Source organism: Sinocyclocheilus anshuiensis, unplaced genomic scaffold (genome assembly GCF_001515605.1).
Source record: "Sinocyclocheilus anshuiensis isolate Anshui unplaced genomic scaffold, SAMN03320099.WGS_v1.1 scaffold238, whole genome shotgun sequence".
Lineage (NCBI taxonomy): Eukaryota > Metazoa > Chordata > Actinopteri > Cypriniformes > Cyprinidae > Sinocyclocheilus > Sinocyclocheilus anshuiensis.
In genome coordinates this window covers 1,057,145-1,081,070 of record NW_015547674.1, presented here as the reverse complement: position 1 = coordinate 1,081,070, position 23,926 = coordinate 1,057,145, and the positions used below count along the sequence as shown (strand labels likewise).

At 35.4% G+C, this 23,926-nt stretch overlaps 1 protein-coding gene across 1 annotated transcript; it reads right to left on the bottom strand.

Moving 5' to 3' along the window:
* Positions 1-233: 233 nt before the first annotated feature.
* LOC107702950 (uncharacterized) lies at positions 234-22,712 on the bottom strand. Its single transcript, XM_016505418.1, has 19 exons — positions 22,617-22,712; positions 19,417-19,948; positions 18,349-18,457; positions 16,878-16,924; positions 16,660-16,776; positions 15,520-15,645; positions 15,242-15,409; positions 13,263-13,384; positions 9,857-10,148; positions 7,312-7,390; positions 7,111-7,127; positions 6,884-7,003; positions 5,410-5,535; positions 4,552-4,695; positions 4,307-4,437; positions 2,963-3,050; positions 2,653-2,773; positions 1,957-2,078; positions 234-573 (listed from the first exon to the last, which is right to left on the bottom strand). The coding sequence occupies exons 2-19, from the start codon at positions 19,939-19,941 to the stop codon at positions 523-525; spliced, it is 2,505 nt and encodes an 834-aa protein (XP_016360904.1). The 5' UTR covers positions 19,942-19,948; positions 22,617-22,712; the 3' UTR covers positions 234-522.
* Between the last annotated feature and the right edge of the window lie 1,214 nt (positions 22,713-23,926).

The window sequence follows — 23,926 nt, the reverse complement described above, 5'->3', positions numbered from 1 at the left end:
ACTGATGGAAAATTGTGCACGCAAGCATTAATAGTTTTGAGGCCGATTTCTTTATTACTGTGAGGTTTAACCATTTTAGATGGTGATCAGTGTTATGTCAGAGTAAACCTGCACTTACACGCACAGAGAGTGTACTTCATTAGATATCATGACCACTGGAGAGGCTTGCATAACTAAAGGTAACCACCTGCTTTTATCAAAATGGAAATGGAGACGCTTGCATACCATGCATATAGGTGACAGTAAACAAACTTGAGTTTATTTCAAGAGCTTAGCATAACGCTCTCCTTCAGCTGATATACATGTTCATTCTGTTTACTGTTAAACATCCAAACCATCACAATGGCTTCACAATTTTGTCCACGCACATCTGTCTCTCACACACTCACTCACTCATATAGCGCTCTGAAAAACAAAACATCTGAACAGTAAGAATATTGAAACTAAGTGGAATGAAAACAAATAAAAACAAAACAAAACAATGCAAAGTACAATGTCTTTGTCTTCTTTGTGTTCTTTGACTCAGCCATCTGGGTGTCCATCTGCCTCTTCCACCACTTCAGCATGTTTAAGCTGAAAATCAAAGCAACATGTACGTTTATGCACATTACCAGGACTCGTGTCATTTCATTGGCTGGGAGATCAGACCATACAGAGTTTCATGACTGGACTGAAAATCATGGATTGCACACCACATGACACTTACCTGTACTTGTTTTAATTTTGTCCTACAATTAATTTTGTACTTGTTTTAATTTTGTCCTACAATCCTTAACAGAATTCAATAAAGAAAAGTAGATGGCCAATCAAATCAAAGTGGGCAGGGTTTAATGTTCACAGAAGCAGAGTGCGAATTAACGTTGAAAGAGAGTGAGTTGAGATGAAAGTTGCAAATAATTTAATATTAGTCAACTGTTTTACGACAGAAATATTCAGTGAATATCCAGTGTATCCAGTGATGCAAACTGCTCCACTTTTTTCTCAAATATGGCCATTTTGAGAGAGAGTGTCGTGTGTGAGTGAATTATCTGCGTCGGTGTCTCTCTCTGCAAACAATGAAGCTGTAAGTTTAGTTGCTTCAAAAACAGTGATTTTACCTCCTCGTTAATGAGAAATATAATGTAGTGATTCAGTACTGAAGCAATTTTTTAATAAATGTCAAAAGTTTCTGTGCTCCTGAATGAGTCTCCTATCTTGAGAAATGGTTATAATGCACACCTGCAATATATATATGTATAGAGGGCTCGAATTGAGATGGGGATGGCATTCCCCTGGTTGAAAAAATGACAAAAAGCATTCCCTCTGTTAAACCACCGACCCCTTTAGATTATTAATGTTGTGTATTATGTGACACTTATCATGCAAATGAAATGTTACAATTCTCTATGTATGATAATTTACAAATTAAATAACGGTAACACTTTACAATAAGGTTCATTAGTTAACTACTTTAGTTAACATGAACTAAGCATGAACAACACTTCTACAGCATTTATTAATCTTAATGTTAATTTCAACATTTACTAATGCATTATTAAAATCAAAAAGTTGTGCTTGTTAATATTAGTTAATGCACTGTGAATTAACATGAACTAGTAATGAATGACTGTATTTCAATTAACTAACATTACCAAAGATTAATAAATACTGTAATAAATGTATTGTTCATTGTTTGTTCATGTTGGTTAATACATTAAGTAACATTAAATAATGGAACCTTATTGTAAAGTGTTACCAAATGTACTTTCCTGAATATCAGCATGTGTGTGCAAGCACAAATGTGATATTAATTTTATACAACAGTGTCTCTCTCTCTATATATATATATATATATATAGAGAGAGAGAGAGAGAGAGAGAGAGAGAAGTAAAATGGGCTGAGAGTTTAATGCAGAAAATTGCTGATGGAGATATTTTTCATCTTTTATCATCTCTGTTCTAACTCTATTGCAGTCACCTTGAGGTTGTTGTAGTGTTCAAGGCTGCGGCAGTGCTCTGATTTTGCTCTTTTCTCGTCAGTGTAGAACATGTTACATAGCTTGCAGAAGAAACCAGTTACTGGGATGACGTAGTTCACAGCTGAAATAAGAGAAGTGTTTCCTGAGACAAGATTTACAGTTTTTTCCTCAGTTGCTTAAGACACTAAAAATCACAATACATTGGCATAAACATTTTAAACCACCAGAAAAAATGACTAAAAACACTACAAGTGTTTTCACACAGGTTGTAAATATGCTGAACCTTATTTGCATCTAAAAAACAAAAAAACTCATTGGGAATGAAAACATTTTTGAAACTTTAGGAATTGGCCTTAAAGGCCTTAAACTTCAAATGAACAGCATTCTTTGCTCATTTTGGTTGTTTATGAAGCTATGCCAGAGATGCAAGCTTTCCTAAAATGCACAAAGCGTATGGGAAATATGTAAGATATGACATTAATTTTTGTGTTAAATGCATCTAAAGTAAAATTTTGAATAGTCAAGTAATTATAGACACAATTAATTGCGAGCACAAATCCCAATCTTTCAGACTATTATTGTTTTTACTGCAATAGTACTTTTATTTTGGCATGCATTAAATGAAGCTCTAGTGGTTATAATAATGCAATGACCAAGTGTATAAAATAATACAAGCAAGTGTGTGATGGACTTACCCACAATCTGGTCTGGCTGATAAGGGCCCAGAGGGGTTTTCTCCAGCTGACTATCGTCTTCTGAACCTTTACTTTCACAAACCGGATCCCCGCCGACACCGACACAAGAACTCTGCTGGTTCTGCAAACACATATGATTTTTACTGACAGAGATATCATATATGCCGGACACTTGGCTACTGTTTTTTTCCTTCAACTCAACCATTTAAAAATGCAAAATCTTGCATTTAAGCAGGACACTTTCTATTAAGATCATGAGAACAGGTTTAGTCAGATGTGTCCGTGATGTTTTATGTTCACTCTTGATTACCTGGTCATTTTCTGTCCTTTCAGTGCTTGGTTTAATTTCTTTTGTGTCCTTTTTTAACTCTCTCTCTTCTGCCTTTTCAGGGTATCTCCTATGACAAAAAAAGCAAAACCGAAGAGGTCACTATAGACACTCATGCAAAACAAGCATATCAAAAACCTTCTCTGCACTGGATGGAGTTTACAATTTTATTTGAAATTTTGTGTTTATGTTTGGCTAAAGTCTTTTTTTTTTTTTTTTCAAGGTAGTCAGTTACACGGAATGTTTATACACACCTGCAATCATTCATATTATTGATATATTTTTAAATAGTAGTTTAACTTTGAGTATATTTTTTCCACCTCTATCTGACTGCAAGTCACTTAATGTCAGTGGCATTTATTAACACAAAAATAACACAAGCAGATATTTCAAACAAAATGCATCAAAAATATTTCATTAGGTTCAAAATAAAACAACAAAACTAAACACAAGACAAAATATCTGGATATATCCACAGTTAAAGAAATAGTTCACCCAAAAATTTAAATTTGCTGAACATTTACTCGCCCTCATGCCATAGAAAGTGTATATAAGTTTGTTTCTTCATCAGATTTGTAGAAATGTAGCACTGCATCAGTGTCTCAGCAATGGATGCTCTGCAGTGAATGGGTGCCGTCAGAATGAGAGTCCAAACAGCTGATAAAAAAAACAATAATCCACACCACTCCAGTCCATCAGTTAACATCTGGAGAAGACAAAAGCTGAAACAAATCCATCATCAAGACGTTTTTAACTTATCTATAGCTTTCTCCAGCTCAAAAGTTGCTCATCTGAATCAGGAGAGAAATCTGCACAGATCAAGCACCGTTTAAACAGCTCTAAACAAATATATGGCTGGATTTTGACGTGAGAGACAACAGGAGATGCACTTTTTCCACTGGAGGAAGCGTTATTATGGACTGGAGTGGTGTGGATTACTTGTGGATTATTGTAATGCTTTTATCAGCTGTTTGGACTCTCATTCTGACGGTACCCATTCACTGCAGAGCATCCATTGCTGAGACACTGATGCAATGCTACATTTCTACAAACAAACTCATCCTAATCTTGGATGGCCTGAGGGTGAGTCAAATTTCAGGAAATTTTCGTTTTCAGATGAACCCTTCAGTGAGCTGAACTACAGAAAAGTGAAGTGGATTCATTTGATATCTACTGCATTGACATTTTTAAGTGTTCTCAAACTGTCTGTGGCCAACTGTACATGACAAGGATGGAAATGTACTGTATTTTATAATTTGTGCATCCACTCTATATTCAGTGACTGTTTCAACATTGCACTGAAATGAATGAACCACATTCACCTACCAGCGAATCAGAGAGTCCCCTTTCTTGCACATGACTATCTTCAGCACCGACCCCCAAAATCTGCAAGACCGCCGATTGTACTGCGCAACCATTTTTTCAGCTGCCTTCGTACTTTCCAGTTGCATGTAACACTGAGAAGGAACAAGTTGAGGCACAGGGAAAAAAAACAAAGGGTTACAATGACATTCCAGAACCTGCCAAATTCAATATTCACAGATCAATATTCCAGACGAGGGGAAACGTACCGTTCCTTGATACCTGTGCAGAGAATAGCCAGTCAGTCTCCCAAAAGGCTTAGTCAGCTTGAAGAGGGATTTGTGTGTGTATTTCTGTCGCAGGTACCTCTGGTTGGGAAGAGAACTGATGAAAACGGACCTCCCACTAGGGCTCTGAACATGGTGTGAGGGATTGAAAGCACCACAATCATTTTAGTTTAATTGTGTACTCATCTACATTTGGAATAACAACATCCTCAAGTGTTCACAAAATTATTCTGGCCATTATGTGTTACATGGCAAGTAATTTCAACACACATGTATCGTCTGATTTGTATATTCCGTCTATAGTATATATTGAGTGTCGTTATTTTATTCTCCATTTTTTTCTGTTTGTAACTTCTATCTTCTAAATACTTCCTTCTGTCTTCTATGGAGAAATAACTCACATGTTTAGCGTATCATGGTTTCCATAAAAATATGAAGCAGCACAACTGTTTTCAACATTGATAATAATCGGAAATGTTTTTGAGCAGCGAATCAGCATATTAGAATGATTTCTGAAGATCATGTGACACTCAAGACTGGAGTAATGATGCTGAAAATTCAGCTTTGAACACAGGAATAAATAATATTTTAACACATAGGAAACTGCTATTTTACATTAGAAAATATTACTGGTTTTTTTTCTATTTTTACTACTGCATTTTTGATCAAATAAATGCAGCCTCCATGAGTATAAGACACTTCTGTCAAAAACATTTAAATATCGAAATTATTCTAAACTTTTGGCTGCTAGTGCATCTTGACTGAAACAATGGGATCACTGATAGATGGGATGCTACTGTAACTGTCGGTCTGTCCAGCATGTTGTTTCTAAACGCGTACCTCTATTGTTTTCATGGTAAGGCACATGGAAACAGACACCGGCCTGCCACATATCGTTGCCTTGTGATCGCTGTAGAACTGCACCATTTCTTGGGCTTTTTCAGCCGTTTCCAGCTCAATCATAGCCTACAAGAACACAAACACACATAATGGCCAAAGGCAAAACCTGCAAGAGAACTGCGATGAGTAAAACTGAAAGCGTATGTGGATGCAACTGGACAGAAGACACAATAGCTACAGTATAGAGAGAGTATAAGCACCAATGTCGGATTCTCAAACGCATGGTTTAATTTGGATTCTGTATCGATTCATTTTAGAATACATCAACAGGTCTGTCTCAGTGTTTGCAGGATTAAATGATAGCTACAGTGCGTTATGTGCATTGACTGCAACAAGCTCAGGCTCACTTTATTTTCACATTTGCAAAGTTTTTTTTTGTGTGTGTGTGTGTTTTGCAGCTCATTTTTTATTTTAGCTCAATGCAAACATTATGCGTTGTTTTTAACTTATGTGGTAAATGTTGAAAGGAACATTTTTAAATGAACTAGGATTAATAAATGCTGTATAAGTGTTTTTTTTCTAATGTTAAAGTATTCAACCTTTCTTAAAGTATTATCCAAGTAAGAAAATTCACACACACAAATACAATGTTTATTTAGGTTAGAGAGATGTTGTACACACTAAGAGGAGAGTTCTGTTCAACTTCAAATAATGTTTTTTTTTTCTCATCCACTGAAAACATGCATAGATTAACAAGAAACAATCTTGAAATTTCAGGAAAACATTTTTTTGTTCTGTTCAAATGAAGATTGCAAAAAAATTATATTTTTTGCTAGTAATGCAATCAAATTAATTTATCAAAAGTTTTCAGTCAGCCGAAATCAAAAATAAAGTTTAGTTAATAATCAATTAAATAACATTCAAATACAAAAAACCCTGTTGTACAAACATTTAAACTGCACATAAGGCAGTTTTTATATCAACTTTTTAATAATAGAATTTGTTGTTGAAATATAAACATGGCTGTTAAAACATTTTTTTCATGACAGATTAATTCAAATGTGAATTAAATAATGAAGTATGAAATAATAAGTAAAAATATAATGAATACGTAATAGAGTATAGCATCATCAAGATTTTTTTTTAAAATGCTTTTGAAAAGCGTCACCGAGGTTGTATTTTTTTATGATTTCTGAAGGATCATGTGACACTGAAGACGGTCTAATTTCACAATGCATTCAAATATAAATCAGTTATTTGAAATTTTAACAATACACAATATCACCATTCATACGGCATTCGTGATCAAATAAATGCAGCCTTGTAGAACAACTGACTCCTTATATATATATATATATATATATAACAAAACAAGCAAAATGGCTAAAAAATGGCTGTTTAGGCTGAAAATGTTTAGTTGCTGATATTTCGTGCATCACTCATTTTTACCCAGCCGCAAACACAAAACACTGACCTCCTGTTTGAACGTGGATAAATGCTTGACCATGCTGCCAAAAGGTGCAGACAGACTGTAAAGATCCTTCATCAAGTCCGGGGTCTTCTTTACAGGCCACACCACCACTACTTTACTATCCTGAAATAAAACACACAATGCTATCGTCCATACTGTTAACTGGAAATACACACGTTTATTTCCTAAGACATCCAACATCTACGGTGAATGAGAGATGTGATACTTACCTTTGGCACAGTGGAGTCTGGAATAAAAAGGGAAAAAGTGTTAGTCATAGATTAAAAGTACATGATTTGAATTTAAATTTGGCATGACATGAAAAGTCACTATTTTCTAAATGCATGTTAGTGATAATAAATTCATAAATGCACGAGTTTTATTTTTTTAAATGTGTTTTGTCCTGGTAATATTTAATGGAAACGGATCACCTCCTGCATTGTTGTCCAGCTCATCTAATGTAACGAAATCTTCTATGTTTTCTGGAAATTCTGCATCATCCAAATCACGCTGGAGAAATAAGACACAGAAAAGCACACACAACATGTTCATGTAGTTTCTGCATGTTCAAAAAGTCATAAACCATAACACTAGAAAGCATGGTGAAATGCACTTAAAACATAATGGTAACACTTCATTAGCTAATGTATTAACTAACACAAACAACACATTTATTACAGTATTTATTCATTTTTTTTTATGTTAGTTAATGGAAATACAGTTGTTCATTGTTAGTTCATGTTAATTCACAGTGCATTACCTAATGTTGAAGCATGACTTTTGATTTTAATAATGCATTAGTAAATGTTGGAATTAACTAAGATTAATAAATGCTGCAGAAGTGTTGTTCATGCTTAGTTTATGATAACTAATGAACCTTATTGCAAAGTGTTACCAACATATTCATCAACAGTCTTTTGTAATTTTAGGCTTTTGTGATTAAACAAGAATGTTTTTTTTTTTATATGACTGAAATAAATCTATAGTTAGTGGTTGTTTGGGTTTCATTCTGCATAGATTTGTCAGAGCAAATGTTACACACCAAACAATGTTCTGCAGAATTGTTGACAGCTGTGGAATTAGTGAACTTTATTTACACGAGTCAATAATTACAGCAATCAGGTGATGCAAAACATGTTTTCTTAAACATGCATCGTGCATTCAGTAAATCTTTGTTTAGACTTTGTTTGGACTGGCTTTTTTCACCTGTTAGTGCCAGTGGTTTTAGACTTTATACTGACACCTATTGGTGTGGATGTAGTGTTTTTTGCTTACTGCTTATTACGATGCTTTTCATCTTTGGATTTTGGTTACAGCAACTGAAGGACCCAAGGATCTCATTTAAATAGTTAATAGCAACCTGGGTTTGTGCAACTTTAAACAGTAAACAAGCATTTCACAATATTGTATCATAAGTTTGAGGTAGGTGTAATTTTTTTAATGTTTTTTTAAAGAAGTCTCCTTTGTTCACCAAAGCTGCATTTATTTGATAAAAAAATACAGTAAAAAACGTTAAATGTTTATTTTCACCATCATTACTCCAGTCTTCAGTGTCACATGATGCTTCAGAAATCGTACTAACATGCTGATTTGGTTTGTAAGCACCATTTATTATTCTCACAGTTGAAAATGCTTGTGCTGCAGCTTAACGTTTTTGTGGAAACCGATTTTTTCAGGATTCACTGATGAACAGAAAGTTCAGCATTTATTTTGAAATAGAAATCCTTTGTAACATGTCACTCGCGATGAACGAGATGCATCCTTGCTGAATACAAGTATTTAAGAAAAAAAAGTACTGACCCCAAACAGTGATGTACAGTCATATTTGCTGCATTTTTTTGGTGTTGTTTTGCAGTTCAAACCCAGAAAAAATCAAAAACCTGGAAACAGCACAAGAGAATGAACTTCCATTGAGATGGGAACTAGGGTTGGGCCGACATCGTGATCCCCACCCCATACGCCCCGCAATCTGCCGCATCCCAATACCGTGTTCAGAAAGAAAATGACGTGTAATACGGAACCCCTAAAGGAAATAAATACGAGATGGGAGGAAAATACATATTTTAATAATTTCTCTCGCAGTTATATCATTGGGTAATTATACTGTATATAGATTGCGGGCATCAGGGAGCCGCTATTATGTCTGGCATTGAAACTGCTTTTGAATGCATGATCGCATTTTAGTTTCACTTTCACTTTCGAGATTCGCGATCGCACATATTCTGTTTATACCATGGAGTGGCAGTACTTATGGTGCGTTCAAGTCATATCGGATAGACTGGGATCCTGGTCTAAAAAAATATATTAAAAACGCAAAACACACCTGGTGAGAATTCTTTGCTCTTCATTTTCTATAAGCAGAGTTAACAGACGCTGTTGTATTTTCTTGTAATTTATTAAAAGAAGGTACACCGCCATCTTGTGCCGACTAAACTGACTTGAACGCAGCTGACGTCGTAATTACGACTTGTCAACTCGTAAGTACGAACGTTCAAGGAGGACTTGAACGCAGCATTACAACACATTTTACAAGATTAGATGTTTGTCAGTGGTGCTGACGATCTGCAAATCATTCGCCATCGTCCTCAGTCATCTCTCCTTTCTCTGTTTATGTGGTAAGTGAAATTTTATGTACTGTAATGTAACAGGCAACCGTTAGCAATCGTTTTCTGAATACGGATTCACGGTTTGGGCACACCCCCAACCTAAACCCCCCCCCCCCGATGTCATCGTCTATTGCGATGTTTCTCAGTAGACATCGTCCGATGCACATTTTATAGACATCGCCCTACCCTAATGGGAACGGTAACTGCTAATGGAGAGCCTCTCTCGCATCCCAAACTCAGAGCAATGAGATTCTGAGAGTGCCAGAGGGAAAGTGTGTTTACACTCTTCAGATGAACGGCTTACTCATGGTTTCTGCAAATTAAACTAGGACACACTTCAGCTTCGAGGTATTCTGAGGAATCGACTCACCTCTTCCTCTTGATTCTGCTCTGAACCTCCATCTCTATTCTCCTCCTCAGCAGCGTTAGGTTTCTCCTGTTCCAGCTTTTCCTCCTCTTCCTTCTTTTCTTCCTCCTCATCTGTCCTCCCATGAAGCATCCCTAGTTCACCCTCCTCTTCATCCAGCACCTCGTCTTCTTTCTCTGTAGTTTCTTGGTTTGAGCTGTCGCTTTTGTCCTTGTTGCTAGACGTGGACTCCTCTCTTTGTCTGCTGTATTTGCTGGAGTCAGATTTTCTGCTCACAGGCGGAGGACTGTTTTCTCTGAAAAAGGTTCTCAAGGAAGCATTTCAAATAATCTTTAAAAGGTGCAATACAAGTTAAGCTCTGCTGACAGCATCTGTGATTCATCAAAACAACTCTACACAGTTGTGGAGGCACGATTCAATTGTTCTCCATAATTTCTCAAAGCATAGAGCAGTTAGAAATGAACCTATCGTCACATTCTGTTCCATGTGAAATGAATTTAGAGGTTGAACGAATAAATTAAAATTAAATAAATCTTGTTTCCAGTAAGGTACTTAAAATGAGTCTTTAAAAAAGTCTTAAGGCAAGGCACTGCACTATAATAAATATTAAAATACAGTTTTCAAACATTAAGAGTCAAATATCTCTGAAACTAAAGTGACTTTCTCTCATTCTGAAAATAACTTTTGTTCTAAAAGATTGTGCTTAATGCTTACATTGCAAATCAGTTTTGTACACAAATATAAATGCGGTCTACAAATTAATTTCTTTAGAAAATTATTTGACTAGCATGCTGAAAAATACCAATTTAAATAAAAAAAATATATAATAAAATTGCATATAATTTTATTTAATATATATATATATATATACATATATACATTATTAAATGAATATAATTGCACTTCATTGTAATTTCATCATTATTATAATTACTTAATATTCTGAACTTCTTGTTGTGGTGAAAACTGTATTTTCTCTAAATGTGGCATATGATGGATGTATTTTCATCAGTTTTCAGAATTCACACTTTTTTGACCATTGCATTGACTTATCCAGTGATCATGAATAACTGCAGCATGACTTTTAAGAGGAAAACTTTTATATTGACTATATAATATAAGTTACATTACTTGAGAATTTCCATGACATTTCCATTTTTAACTGTTATTGCTATTGATTTGAACTGAATCAACACTGACCTGATTTGAGCTAAATAACCACACTATTGTCTTTTTAGAGCTGCTTTACAGCAGAATCTGAACTCTCTACATAGTTGATTGTTATCTTCCCGTTTATCGCTGTGAAGCTGCTTTGACACAATCAAGTTTTGCATGCAGTGCTACAGAAATAAAAGTGACCTGACAGTATTTTGTTTCTGAAATGAGTCCGTACAGTGTGTAGCTTTTGAAATGTTATTTTTTGATGCAACTACACTGATTTGAAGGTAATGTTTTTGATTTTGCGGTTACAGTCAAAGTAATGTGTCTTAGTAATATGCTAAACTACAATAGTGCACTATATGTACATGGGTCGAAGACGAAAAATGGTTTAAGCATAAAAAAAATAAGTGTAATACTGCTTTAAATTGTTGTTTTTCCGTCTTTCTGTTTAATTTCATTGCAATTTTGTTTTTGTTTTTCTGAGCAAAAAATAAACAAATTTTTCCCTGATTTACAGAAGACACCCACTAAAATGTAATTTAGTGTAACAATCTTGTCAGGCATATTTACAACAAAAATCAGTTTATGACATATTAAAAGACTAATTACTATCACCCCAAATACTAATTAGTTGTAATTTAACATTTTTTTAATTTGCCACTATCCTAGGCTTTGCCCATTTGTCAGTAAGAATTTTTTACTCATTTAAAACACAATCAAATTTAATATGCTCCCTTATTCTTTTATATATTTTAATATGTACACGTCAGAATAAGCATGTTGTTTGAATTTTTACATAAATATTGCGTCACACTGAATGACAATGTAACATTGTTTCAACCAAATTTTGTCATTTTGTTCTCCAAAAACTTATTTGAAACCTGAAAAGTAGACACTTTACTTGCATTTAATGTGCTTTCTATGGACATATAATCACTTTTGTAAATTTCTTTTGATGCGGACATCTTAATGTCTTTGACCCTCATATAAAACTACGATGTCTTTATATACGTGACCCTGGACCACAAAACCAGTCATAAGTGTCAATTTTTCAAAATTGAGATTTATATATCATCTGAAAGCTGAATAAATAAAATATCCATTGATGTATGGTTTGTTATGATGTGACAATATTTGGCCGAGATACAACTATTTGAAAATCTGGAATCTGAGGGTGCAAAAAAATCAAAATATTGAGAAAATCATCTTTAAAGTTGTTCAAATTAAGTTCTTAGCAATGCATATTACTAATCAATAATTAAGTTTTGATATATTTACAGTAGGAAATTTACAAAATATCTTCATGGAACATGATCTTTACTTAATATTCTAATGATTTTTGGCATAAAAGAAAAATGGATAATTCTGAACCATACAATGTATTGTTGGCTATTGCTACAAATATACCCCAGCGACTTAAGACTGCTTTTGTGCTCCAGGGTCACAAATGTAATTGTTTTTAATGCAACCACACTACATTCAGAAATGCTTTGACATTTGATTTGAAGGCAATGTTTTTTGATTTTGTGGTTACAGTCTTGAGAAATTTGTCACAAACTAAAAGTAATGTGTCTTAGTAATATGCTAAACTACAATAGTGCACTATAAACTACGATGTCTTTATATATAAGCAACATAAAGGAGGAAAACAATAAAGAACTGATGGTGACAGGCCTCAGAGAGGCTTTTATTTTAAATAAAAACATGCAAAAACTGGTTTGTAGGGATTAATGGACTGTAATCAGAGTAAAAGCTATATGAGGATGAAAACTGTGCAGGACAGACAGGACGCTTTTATAGAAATTGTTTAGTATGAAATGTTTGTAATTGTGGGAGTGTTTACTAAAAAGGCAGTTATTTACATTGTTGTGTGAGACTCTTGTAGGTTATTTGCAATTTGCATCGACTCCTGATGAAGGTCGTTGGACCGAAACGTTGTATGTGAATACATTTATTTTTGACATATTTGCAAGTGAGGATAGTGTGCGGGATTTATTTTTCTTCTTTTAGGTTATTTCCAATAAAAAAATATTTTTTTGAGTTTCAACAGATGCACAGTCTTGGATGACAAAAGATAAGACCGATGGTAAAAGAGAAGCGTTCCCTCCTCTCTTTTAAAGTAGTATGCCTACTTTATGTTTAGCACATAAAGTCTCCACTACACTTTCGCAGTCCTATATCCCATTTTGCCCTGCAACCCACTGGTTTAAATGCCTCTTTAGGGCTTGAGATATTAGAAGTCTCTTACCTCAGGCTTGTGATGTGCGTCATGGTCACTTTGACACTTTTGCCCTGAATCCTCAGAGGGTTACTGTAGTAATACTTCACCATGATGTCGGCATCATGCCAGTCAACCATCTCTATCAAGGCCTACACACACATAGACATTCAACAGTTTTCGCGGGGGGGGGGAGGGGGGTGAAAGCAGTGTATTTGTACAAAGGCTGTCAAAAATGAATGCATACGATTAACTCAAAAAGTGTTTTTTTTTGCCTGGTCTGATGAAACATGTTTTGTTTTTAGATCAGGTGAACGGCTGGGTGTGCAAGCATCGTGTTAAGAGATGGCAGCAGGATGCACTATGGGGAGAAGGCAGGATAATGCACCCTAACACACCGCAAAAATGGTTCAGGAATGGTTTGAGGAACATGACAAAGAGTTCAGGGTGTTGCTTTGGCCTCCAGATGGCCTGAGCATCTATGGGATGTGCTGATACCAACAAATCCAGTCCATGGAGGCTTTGCCTCACAACTCGCAGGATTTCAAGGATCTGCTGCTAATGTCTTGTGGTCAGATACCACAGGAGCAATTCAGAAGTCTAGTGGAGTGCATGCCTCGACACGGTTTTGGCAACATGATGGGGGCCAACACAACATTATTCAGATGGTTTTAATCAGGGCTTACAAAAAACAACTTCAATCAGTTCACTCCAAGCAGAATCAGTATTTTAACGTTTCTGTTCATACATTCCTTCTGTATTATTACCATTCCGGAACTGTTTTGAGGAGGAAAAATTACGATTAATAACGTTATTTTATTTTTTGTACTTTTTATGCCTATACTATAATAATAATAACAATAATAATAATAAGTACAGCGTTTTCTATACTAAAAAAAAAAGAAAAAAAAAACACGAAGAGAGTCCATGTCTGGTATCTTGTTTCTAGTCATAACCAATGGACCGTATGCACAGAGCGTTCTTCAGAACTTCCGCACTAAGATAAGCCAGCTCATAAAGCGGTGAAGCATTATTTGAAGAATTCATTTCCAAAAACAGATAACTCCGTTTTGTTAAATTTTAAAAAATCATGTTTTTTATCATGCAATCATGTTTTTATTGTGTTAGTTAGCTGTCATTTTTAGTTATTTTTTAACCTAATCAAAATAACCCAACTGTAGTTTGATTGAGATTAATTGGAATGCACAATAAAAAAAAACATCATTTTTGAGAATTGTTAAAAACGGAGTTATCTGCTTTTGCAAATGAACTCTTCATTTGATGTTGTGGTGTATATAGACTCTCGAGACCCTCACAGAAACCTCTCCTGCCTCGTTCTTTTCAGAAACTGAGAAACATAATAATTGCAACACCGTAAATGATTTAGTGTATAGGCCTATATATTTTTCTTTTTTTTATGTATATAGTTTATTCTGTTTTCTCCGTTCACAGAAGTGCTGCAGGTGCGTGATGTGAATCCAGAGTTTGACACACTATCCTGCAATTTACGCTGGTTTCAAAACACTCAACAAGCTGCATATCCCTGCCATTCATTTTCACTTAAATGTAGGCCTAATGCTTGACGGTTCGTGACATATCCTTGGAAAATCTCTTAACGCCGGGGCACTTTATGATGCATTTACAGCTGAGCGCGGGTGTTTCACTCGTTGGATGCGTCAGTGTCACATTTGCATAGGCTGTGTACTATTTCAATTTGTGATTGGTTGAGTGCAAAATTAAAATACTAAACGGAACGCTAAAACAACGTTATTAACCAGTTAATGGCCATTTCAGATTGTTCGGAACTATTTTGTTTCTGGTTATGTTCCTGTTAAAATTTCGTTCGTTTCCAGCTTTGTTTTCGTTCATTGAACCGGTTCAGAGCCCTGGCTTTAATGTTGTGTCTGATTGGTGTATACTCCCCACAGCCCTAGTTTGTACATTAAAAGAGAGAGCGCAATCAATCAATACAGCACTGTCTCGAGTTTCTTCAAGATGGTAATCCTCACCTTACTGTCAGTGAACTTTGACTGCAACACCTCACCAAACATGCCTGCAAGCTCCAGCACTTCAGCCTCGACGCCCTCCCCGGGAGGCAAACGGGAAAAACAAACCACCGAAGGCGCATTCGAACGCTTTGTTCGCTTCGGTGAAGGCGTATCAAACTTGGGTGGGGTCTGTCAATCAAATATACGCAAACAAAACGTAACCGTCAAGGGAATCCGTGATAAATGGATAGATTGTCAAAGTAAGTATAGAGGGTGTGATTTGTGAGGTTCCTACTCACATAAATGCCTTCCACTGTTGGTGATAAGTAGAGGAATACTGCGTTCTCCTTTATAAAGGCTGGTTTCAATTGGAAGTGATTGACCATATTCTGAGCCTCCTTGTGAGAACTAAACTCCAGAAATCCCTGTTACCCAGCAAACAAAATTAATGCACCTTTAACACCCATTAAAAAATAATAAACAAATGAAAAACAATGAGAGGGTTTTTAAGACCCGTTTTACATATACTAGGTGCGTATGAGTGTGACCTGAATGTGAATGGGTGCCGTCAGAATGAGAGTCCAAACAGCTGATAAAAACATCACAATAATCCACAGCACTCCAGTCCATCAGTTAACATTTGGAGAAGACAAAAGCTGTGTGTTTGTTAGAGACAAATCCTTCAAGATGTTAAAAATACAAGTCCTCTATCCATAATATTGCTTGTCTGAATCAGGAGAGAAATCTGCACAGATCAAGCACCGCTTACAAGCCAAAACAGCTCTAAACAAATATGTAGCTGGATTTGGATGTGAGAGACAACAGGATAATTATGGACTCGTATTTTAGCCGGAAGCAACGGTTTGACGTTAAAAACACAAGAACGTTGAATATGTTTCTCTCAAACACACAGCTTCTGTCTTCTCCAGATGTTAACTGATGGACTGGAGTGCTGTGGATTATTGTGATGTTTTTATCAGCTGTTTGGACTCTCATTCTGACGGCACCCATTCACTGCAGAGCATCCATTGCTGAGACACTGATGCAATGCTACATTTCTCCAAACCTGATGAAGAAACAAACTCAACTAAGAAACTCCTCTACTGTAAATTTAGAGAATTTTCTGCATTTTCAATTTTGGAGTGAGCTATTCCTTTAATTTCACTTCATTATAGCGCTATCTGCTAAACTTCACCTTTCACATCGCATAGAATAAAGTCGGTCATGCAGATTTGGAACAATGTGAGTGCAAGTAAAAGATTTTTAAATTCTGATGAACTAACCCTTTAAATATCACTGCAGTAAAATCCTGTTAAAGAAGTCATCAGTAAGGAGTTATATTGTTACAGGATACTGAGCCAAGCAAAGTTCAACGCAAGCGGTCATGAAACTACAAAATGGTTCATAATTGTGTATAAATCTAGAAAGCCTTTAATTACCTTTGCTGGGAACACCAGGTGTTTCACAATTGTGCCGAATGGTTTGCCAAGCTCTAAAAGCTCCCCCACGGCCACAGCGCCCATAGGAAACTTGGCAACTACCACTCTTGTATTGGGCTGAGGATCATATATAGCCACGTGACAAAAAGTGGACATTTCAATTTGAGTGCATAAATAATAGAAATTAAAATAAAGGAGCAGCGCATCAATTAAATTACCTTAGGAGGGTAGAGGTGGTCTGACGAGGTGGACATGTACTGATCCCCTTAAAGAAAAAAAAACTGTTAAATTGATACATTTTGTGCAATTTTGTTGTTATAAAAATGTATACAGTATCTTATACAAGTTAAGCAAATTTAAAATTGCATTGGTTTGATGAGACATGTGCATATGTATTTTTTGTTTAAACATGAAGTTAGAGAAGAGTACACTAAAGGGCTTGGTATTTTATACAGCCAATAGGGTTTAGCTTATGTCACAATCATGAGTGTTTAAATGGTCTTAATTGAGCCTATGCAGAGGCATTTACAAGATCGATATTTTTGGTTCATCTCTTCTGTGAGCACTTAACTGCATCTAAATAAATAAATACATAAAAATAAATATCTATGCGTTTACTTTCCCTTAGTCCCTCCCTGTTCCAGCTTGTACTATTCTAAACAATCACTTTAGGTGCATTCCTCATTTCTAAGTCACTCTGGATAAAAGCGTTTGCTAAATGAATAAATGTAAATGTGGACCAACAATGCATAAACACAGAGGACTGCAGCTGTCTGAAATGTCCTTAGAACAAAAGGCCTGTGATTGGTGTACATCTAGTGACTCACCAGGTCACCCAGAATTGCACTCCAAAATCAAATACAAAAAAATAAATATCTATGCGTTTACTTTCCCTTAGTCCCTCCCTGTTCCAGCTTGTACTATTCTAAACGATCACTTTAGGTGCATTCCTCATTTCTAAGTCACTCTGGATAAAAGCGTTTGCTAAATGAATAAATGTGGTTCAATTTCCAGAAAAAAAAAAAAAAAGTATTTTTGCTATCATTTGCTGCATTTGTCAACTTTTAGGAGAACACTAGCTTGCAAATGGTCTCAAAGTTAACAGGCATTAACTAATAGGTCTTTACATTTTAAATTTGATATGTGACTAGAGCTGCACAATTAATCGAATTTCTAATCGCAATTACAATTACGGATGCCACAGTTAATCGTTGAAAGTCCACTTATGTTATTCTGCGTGCTTAAGATGTGTTTTTTTCTTTCTACAGGTTATCTTAAGGGTTTTTCCATTGTTTTAATTTGAGCATAACGTCATATTTTTACTTTTTTTTTATTTAAAGAAGAAACCAATCCAGTGTATAGTTCAGATTTGAGGCTTAATGCTATAGAAAAGCAATACAAGTTTTTCAGTTAGATTGTTTCCAGCTTGTTTATTTTTATCTAAAAATAAGGCATGCAGTTGCTTCAAACACTGGTATAAACATCATGCAATGTAACTTGTGATAATCATAATTAATAATTGCAATTGTGCAAAAAAAATTTGCAATAATGGTTTTTGTCACAATCGTGCAGCCCTAAATGTGACAATGATTTTTTTTTCTAAAAAAAAAAAAAACCTGAATCTTTGTAGTAGCAGCATTATCAAATATAGATGCAATGCGCAATTCTTCTAGAAGTGAAACTCTTTACCTATGGCGGGTTCAGAGCTGTAGGCTCTTTTAGGGGGTTGAAATGAGCGAGAGCTTCGTTCGGATTCATGTAATTTGTGTCGGACACCTGAAAGGTGGTCTCTCCATGTCTGGCAGTCAAGAAAACAGAACATAAGCACTTAAGATGATTATGATAGGACAGATTATAATAAACACATTCCTCCAGAAAAAATAAATACATGCATGCATGCATAAAATACTAGCCACCAGAGGTGGACAGAATCTCCAAAATCGGTATGAGTATAATATATTTATCCATATGGTAATGCACTTCCGTATTAAAAGCTAGACCCAAAGAATAAACATTTCTTAAAATTATAATTGGATGAGTCATGTCTGAAGTCTTGAAATATCCAATATACATATTCAATAAATCTATGAGGGAACGGTAATGAAACTCCACTTCACATTGTCTGCGTCTTGTCGAGTCTGGCTATTGTTGCATTCCCTCACTTCCCACTGTAAACCAGTATGGATATATTTTCCCATAAATGTAAAATCTTTTGAACCATTGGTCGCATCAGCCCTAATATGTGACCCTGGATCACAAAACCAGTCATAAGGGTCAATTTCTCAAAATTTAGATTTATGCATCTTGTGCTGAAAGCTGAATAATCTTTCCATTGATGTATGGTTTGTTAGGATAGGACAATATTTGGCTGAGATACAACTATTTGAAAATCTGGAATCTGAGGGTGCAAAAAAATCTAAATATTGAGAAAATCATCTTTAAAGTTGTTCAAATGAAGTTCTTAGCAATGCATATTACTAATCAAAAATTAAGTTTTGATATATTTACAGTAGGAAATTTACAAAATATCTTCATGGAACATGAACTTTACTTAATATCCTAATGATTTTTGGCATAAAAGAAAAATGGATAATTTTGACCCATACAATGTATTGTTGGCTATTGCTACGAATATACCCCAGCGACTTCAGACTGCTTTTGTGCTCCAGGGTCACATATGTTAATCATTTCTTGGCATTTTTGTTCTAATTTAATAGTTTTGTCTTATGGCACTCAATGCATCACGTATCTTTTTACCTTTATGGAATTCAGCATACACTTGCAAAGAGGGCATTTGTGTGGGAAAACGGTCGGGTTGTCGCTTGACTCCATCTCCACAGCCACATGATCCCCACTTTGTCTTTCTCGGGATGGCTTCCTGTGAGCCGGGTCTCTTCTTCCTCCCGTGTACCTCTCAAACTTCCTGTGCCCCTCCCCTTTCCCGTGATGCTCGTGGCTCCCGGAGCGCCGTGCTGAGCTGGAAGACTCGGGGCTTCTGCGTCTGTCGCTGGTGCATCTCTCGGGTGTGCTCCGCTTGTCCTGTGAAAGCCTGGACTTGTCTCTGTAGTCGGTGTCTGCGGTAGCTGACTCTTTAAGGGCTCTCTTGGCTTTGAGCTGCATGATTAGATAAGGGAGGGTCTCCACGCTGATTTCGCTTTCGGGAATCTGCGCGAGTGCATCCACATCTTCGGATGACAGGCCGAGCGTGGCATACAGGCTCTGCGCACTAATAGTCTCGGCTTCACCCGTGTCTTCACCGGCTCCACCGTCAAACGTGTCCATTGCCAACCTTTACAGACAGTAAAGAGAGTCTGAGATTTCACACAGTCCAACAGAAAAGGGAAATCAATGAAGTTTGAATATGGATGCAGACGGAATAGGATTGTTGTCATAAACTGAGAAGATGAAACGACCAGGATTGATGTTCATGTGTCTGAAGCGCAGAACTATTTTAAATTGTCTTCTGCCAACTTTTTGACACGGTAATTAAATAATCATTATACCACAACAATACAAATGAACGATATTATTATATAACGTGGAGTTTTTTTCTTGACATGACAACAAACCACAAGAAAGAAAAAGAAAGAACTTAAGACATTGATTTACACATTAAAAATGTTGCATCCTGTGACATTTCAGAGAGAGCGCACTTTCATGACTGTTAACACACTTTTAAATTTACAATTTTAAAAATAGTTTTAAAAAGCGCACTTTGTACTAATGTTATTTTAAAGGACATTTTAAGTCATGTGACCCAGGAACACAAAACCAGTCTTAAGTGTCAATTTTTTAAAATTATACATCATGAATAAATAAGCTTTCCATTGATGTATGGTTTGTTAGGATAGGACAATATTTGGTCGAGATACAACTATTAGAAAATCTGGAATCTGAGGGTGCAAAAAAATCTAAATATTGAGAAAATCATCTTTAAAGTTGTCCAAATGAAGTTCTTAGCGATGCATATTACTAATCAAAAATTAAGTTTTGGTATATTTACGGTAGGAAATTTACAAAATATCTTCATGGAACATGATCTTTACTTCATATGCTAATGATTTTTGGCATAAAAGAAAAATCGATAATTTTGACCCATACAATGTATTGTTGTATATATACACTATTTAGAAGTTAATATATATAAATAATATTTTAAATGTACTAAATTACAGCATAATTTCAAATGTGTAATTATAAAACTATTTAAAAACATATGAGTTTCGATAGAAATGACAATGAAGTATATTTTAGTTTACCATAAATGCTTGTCAGTATATTCGGCAGTGCACTTAAACATATTTCAAAGACAATAGAAATAATTATGAATAATCAAATATAAAGTCCTACTTAAGTCACTCAAAGAAGCACTCTAAAGTTAAGCTGACAGCAAAATTTTAATTATAATGCATCTTCATTAATTGCATTTAACATGCGAACTAAATGTAATTTTTAACATTTAAATACAAATATGTATATTCTTTGAAGGTATATCATTTCCGTATTAAGCATCTTTAAAAGTATGCTTAAGTGTTCCTCTTTTTAACTGCAGGGGTCAACTCTATGATATACTTTCATTTTTCTTTCTTTCTGCATATTTCTTCATGTTTTGGTGGACATGTGTAACGCCAAACTCCTTACGGTTTTCAAGAATTTCATTCTCTTAATGAGAATTTTTTTCATCATCATGACATCAGCACAGTTGTGTCACCCTGGCATAAAAAACACACAATGAAATTAATTTTAATTCAGAGATTAGAATCATGTTCATGAGGTGTATTCGCTCTATGTATAAATTGCATTTTAATGTAGCTTAATAAATTCATTATTAACCATCTACTCAACCTTGTTATTAGCTACTCAGCCTTGAAGTAGATAAAGGTTTCTCTATGTATGCATGCTGGTATATGCTTTTAACTTTATGTACATCTGTTAAGATTTGACTTGTTTTTCTGCTATTAGAGCCAGTTAGAATCCTCTTTCCCCAAGTAATGACATAGTTAGTAACCTTCTGTAGAGTATAACTGCTGTTGTATTGAAAATATAAGGCAGAGCGGCCTACGAACTCCTTGCAAAACTGCAAACTATTTTCTTCAGTGAATTTTTCTTCAATTGACTCCTGGTCTTCATTCATCATACCTGGTCCTGGGCTTTAACTGTAACTTCCCCTACAGTTAACGGTTCTTTATTATCATCTATTCACAGGTCTGGTGGAGGTACACTGGTTATTAGTCAATGTTGATCAAATTAAAATGGCCAAATAAGCTGGTTGATGTCACAGTGCATCACACTGTAATGTCACAAGTTTTAATGGTACATCTAAATATAGAGCAGCTTTCAAACTGTTGTAAATTAGTAAATCTATCAGACAAGAAGTGCTAAACGCACAGTCCCATCTCAAACTGAATTCATGCATTAAAAAAAAAAGTTTGCATATTCTGAACTTTAAGTTGACAGGATCTCCTGCTCGCAAACTTATGGCCCAACCGAGCTTGGAAATATTTGAGGACTGTTTTTAAGTTCTGGTGTAAAAGTGGTGGCTATACGAAGCAATACTATCAATTGTTTTAATAAAATTGCACCTTAACATAAAACACGTCTGGCTTCTGTCTTGTATTCGAGTGGTTTACATTAATAAACACCACCCTGGCTACAGTTAGCCCCACAGCTAACCCATAGCTGCACCTGATGTTTGTCAAAAGCATCTTTAAACGCTACACTGTATCTTCAGCACGGTAACATTTGTCGCGAGGCTCCGACGTAAACACGAGCGTGAGACGTGTCGCACGCGGATCAATAACTCCGCCAGACGGCTTGATTCACTTAACTTTGGCACTTTTGAATATTTCATACCTTTACACCTATAAAAAAATAAATAAAAGGAGCATAAAATTACATTCTGGAATTGCACTTACATAAAAAAAAAAGTATATAATACAAATCGTTTTAATAACTACCCAAGCGTGCGTCAGGGAGTGCTCCTTGTCCAATTTGTAGAAATCGACAAGAACCCCGAATTTCTTCTTCTGAAATGTGTTGGTTGCGATTCCCTCGAATAGTGCAAACACCGCCACCTACCTCTCTGAAGTACGTGTTTACACCATGCATAAAGCTCATAGAACAGTAGTAAGAATTAAGAGAATCGAGTTGATCTAGTCTAGTGTTATTTCTGTAGTTGATTAGAATTCTTGTCTGCAAGATGAATTTCTCTACAGACGTGGATCATTTGTCTAGTCCTGTTCTTTCTCTTCTTTGCCTGTCAGTATATCTAGTCCAGATGAATCACCCTCCCTGTTCTCATGCTCCTGGTTATCTCTGCCATTGCCTCTCTTGTCAATAAAAGGCAGTTATGTATTTGGGTCCTCCTTTACACACGCTGACAGCAAGGCATATGATGATGATATCCTTTCTTTCACACTGATTATAAAATTAAAGGTACACTCAGTTACATTTTCCACAGTTAAACGTATTTATTCCTAAGGAAATTAATAGCACATGCTATTACATATTACATATGTATATATATTAATATTACTCAACACTGAATGGCATATTGAAAAATAATTTTATTTTGAACATTGTTCAACATGTTCAATGATGAGTACGCTCAGATGAGATAAATAAGTCATAACAGAGGCCTGGAAAAAGCTTTTATGCTACATAAGACCGCCCACAGTAGAGCCATATGAAGAAATTTCTCTTACAGTGTTTTTCAGTATTTCATTGTGTTTACACTTACACAGCTTCTTCAAGCTCAACTGAAAGAACACACACAAAAATTCATAGTAAATTTTTTTTACAGAACAAAAATTTGTTTTCACAAAGCATTATAACTAACTATACATAATGTGGTGCTGTGTGATGATATTTGCTAGCTAAGGCCATTTATATACATTTTTGCATTGAACATTTACATTTTGAGCACAACAGTGGTGTCAAAGAAAGAGAACTGTCATGGGTTGATGCATAGTTGTACCAGGTTTTCAGTGTTATGCTTTACGATTAGTAACAATAACAATAAATATATCATAAAATAATAACAATTTAAAGGGGTCATGAACTGAGAAATCAAAATGCCCTTGATCTTTTGACATATAAGAGGTCATTGTACTATAAAATTATCCTGCAAGTTTCAGAACTCAACACTTTCTCGTTAGTCTAAAAACAGCTTATACTGAAGCCAATCTGCCAAAACAATAGGTTGAGGAATGTAACACTTTATGACATGTGTGTCTAAACTCATATACAGCACTGCCTGTTTAGCCCC